Here is a 2,500-nt window from a genome sequence, read left to right on the forward strand (position 1 = left end):
AGGACGCTACAGTGTGTTGCATAGCAACCGCCGTACACTTTGCAGGCAGCCAGGAGGGACTACTTTTTTGTATTTGTTAAAAGTGCTTTTCCGACTGTCTTGCTTTTTCAAAATTGAGGGTGTCTATGGCTTTCATTTGGCCATACTTACGTCACCGTTTTTATAAAAGCAATAGATCACTTCAGTCAGTGAAATGTCCTCATTATACCACAGTGAAGGGGGTCGGATAACGCCCCTTAACTGTGGTATAATGAGCACATACCACAGCCTGTCGTGATCCATTGCTTAAGTATTCGCTACACGTGTACCTCCTAAGACGGCACAATTTGATTGGTTCGCTATCTCTGGATATTGGGTAATATCCCGAGATTGAGATCTCAAACTCAGGAGATTGTCTTCATCGCGCGTGACACTCGTCTCGCTAATAAAAACAAATAAGCCGCTAATAAAAACTCATAAATCCCGGCATAAAGTCTTATCTTGTTTATTTTTGGAGTGCTCACGTGTGGTGTGTACACTATAAAACAATTATTCACCTCAGGCTCCGTGAGGATTCACTTTGCCTTCAGCGAATAATTGTTAATTATTAATTAATTAATTAATTGTGCGCTGCGCTGCTCAGCGAGGCGGCGCGATGGTCCACCGCCGTGCTCGGGTTGCCATGCCCATTCCCTCCCTCCCCGCCCCTCACCCCCTGCTGTGAGGGTGTCTGATGTACTGAACTTTAGCGTCAGTGTTTTTGAGACTCGTTTCTCACCTTTATTTTATCGCGGAGTCTGTTCTCACTGCAGCAAAGAGGTTATTTAGTTTTTACACCCTCATCGCTGCCTCTTCTTTTTGCAGCCCACTTTGGACTCACGCCTCACCCAGACCGTGACGATGGTGGGGGGGGGGGGGGGGGGGGGGGGGAGTCGATACCATGACTGTATCAACTCGGCTACAATGACCAGCAGAGCGTCCCTACGCAGGCGCTGAGGCCTTTTTCATAAACAACCAAGATGGCCGCCGCTGATGCGTCACACATTTGGGCGCTCTCTGATCATTCGTACGTCTAAACCAACGTGCTCCGAGCGCTTTGACACCGCCCCGCGGAGGTCAAACGTTAACTGACGGGGCTCCAGACTAATACGCATTTTGCGAATCGGTCAGACTTGTCCGTGTGTGTGATTGCTACCACCAGTGACGGACTGGACGGTCTGGCATTTGGGCAGATGCCAGAAGGGCCGCGGCTTCTCGTGGGCCGTTTGGGCCGGCCAATCACGGAGCGGCATGCTTGTTGGGATCACGCGGCCCCACCGTAGCGACGGCGGCCCCCGCATTATCTAATCCCCCCCCCCCCCCCCCCACCCACATTACACCCGGCCGGTTATAATGCGCAACGCCCGGGCCGTTTTTTTTGCTCCCAGTCCATCACTGATCGCTACTGAAGGTCATCTGAAGGTTATCTGCGGCCGTCGTCGTCACCTTGCTGATGTCGGGCGACTTGACGCGGGCGCCCTCGCTCTCGCTGAAGGCCACGTTGAGGGCGAACTGGATGGCCAGCCCGGTCATGGTCCCGGTGGATAGCGGCTCGATCTTGGTCACGGCCTTCACCAGCGCGGCCTTGGTGCGGTGGGTCTTCAGCGACACCTGGAGGACAGGACGGAGGAGGACCACCGCCACCACGACAACAACAGGGTGAGGCAGGGGGCGGGAAAACGAACACAGACGCCCGCCGCCCCCTCCCGGTACGGAGACAGACGCTGGCGACGGGAGGGGGGGCGTTGAACACAAATAATACTCCTAAGAATTAAAATAACGTTTGAATAGAACACAGACCACTTTGATTAGAAGTGTGGGACACGGGAGCCCCCCCCAGGCCACCGCGTGCAACAGTTAACAGCCCCCCAAAACGGACCGACGTTGACGGGGGCGGCGTTGGGCGCCCACCCCCCCCCCCCCCCCCCTCCCCCGCCCTCCCCCCCACCCCCCGTCTCCATACCTCGTTCTTCACGCGGCTGGCGTAGTTCACCACGCCGACGCGCGTGGCGTTGGGGCCCACGTCCAGACCCTCGATGACCTTGGCCAGGAACACTTTGACCTGCTCGAACTCGGAGGCCGCACGCTGCGGCTGCTGTCCACGATGAACACCAGGTCGGTGGGCCGCGTCTTGCACAGGCCGGCCGCTGCAGCGCCAACAACAACAACAGCAACAACACAGGAAGTACGTCGTCACGTTTTTTTTGCAGATTGTACGAATTGTGACAGTGAAGCTGTTGGAAAAGCGCCGGAACAAATAGAGAACATTTAGGCCTTGTTGTTCTGAGGGGGGGGGGGGGGGAGAGGAGGAGGAGGAGGGGGTGGTTGGGGTAAGAAGGGGGGGGGGGTTTATGATGAAAGGGTGGAGGGCGGGGCTGCAGGGGGTGGGGGGGGGGGGGGGTGGTGGGGGAGGGGGGGGGTCAGTAGGGGGAGACTGGAAGGCGGCAGCAGGGAAGGGCGGGGCTGGCCTGAGTAAACAATA

The 2,500-nt window shown here is 56.6% G+C and overlaps 1 protein-coding gene across 1 annotated transcript in view; it reads right to left on the bottom strand.

The window, feature by feature from the left end:
* Positions 1 to 1,410: 1,410 nt before the first annotated feature.
* The window catches only part of matn1 (matrilin 1), a gene marked incomplete at both ends in the record, with an annotated part of 2,670 nt that continues 1,580 nt past the window's right edge, over positions 1,411 to 2,500 (bottom strand). The window contains 3 exon segments of the mRNA XM_084489631.1: positions 1,411 to 1,629; positions 1,982 to 2,094; positions 2,097 to 2,165. Of these exon segments, the coding sequence (XP_084345757.1) occupies positions 1,411 to 1,629; positions 1,982 to 2,094; positions 2,097 to 2,165 (401 nt within the window).

The sequence above is a fragment of the Micromesistius poutassou genome (assembly GCF_964030765.1).
Source record: "Micromesistius poutassou genome assembly, contig: SCAFFOLD_628, whole genome shotgun sequence".
Classification (NCBI taxonomy): domain Eukaryota; kingdom Metazoa; phylum Chordata; class Actinopteri; order Gadiformes; family Gadidae; genus Micromesistius; species Micromesistius poutassou.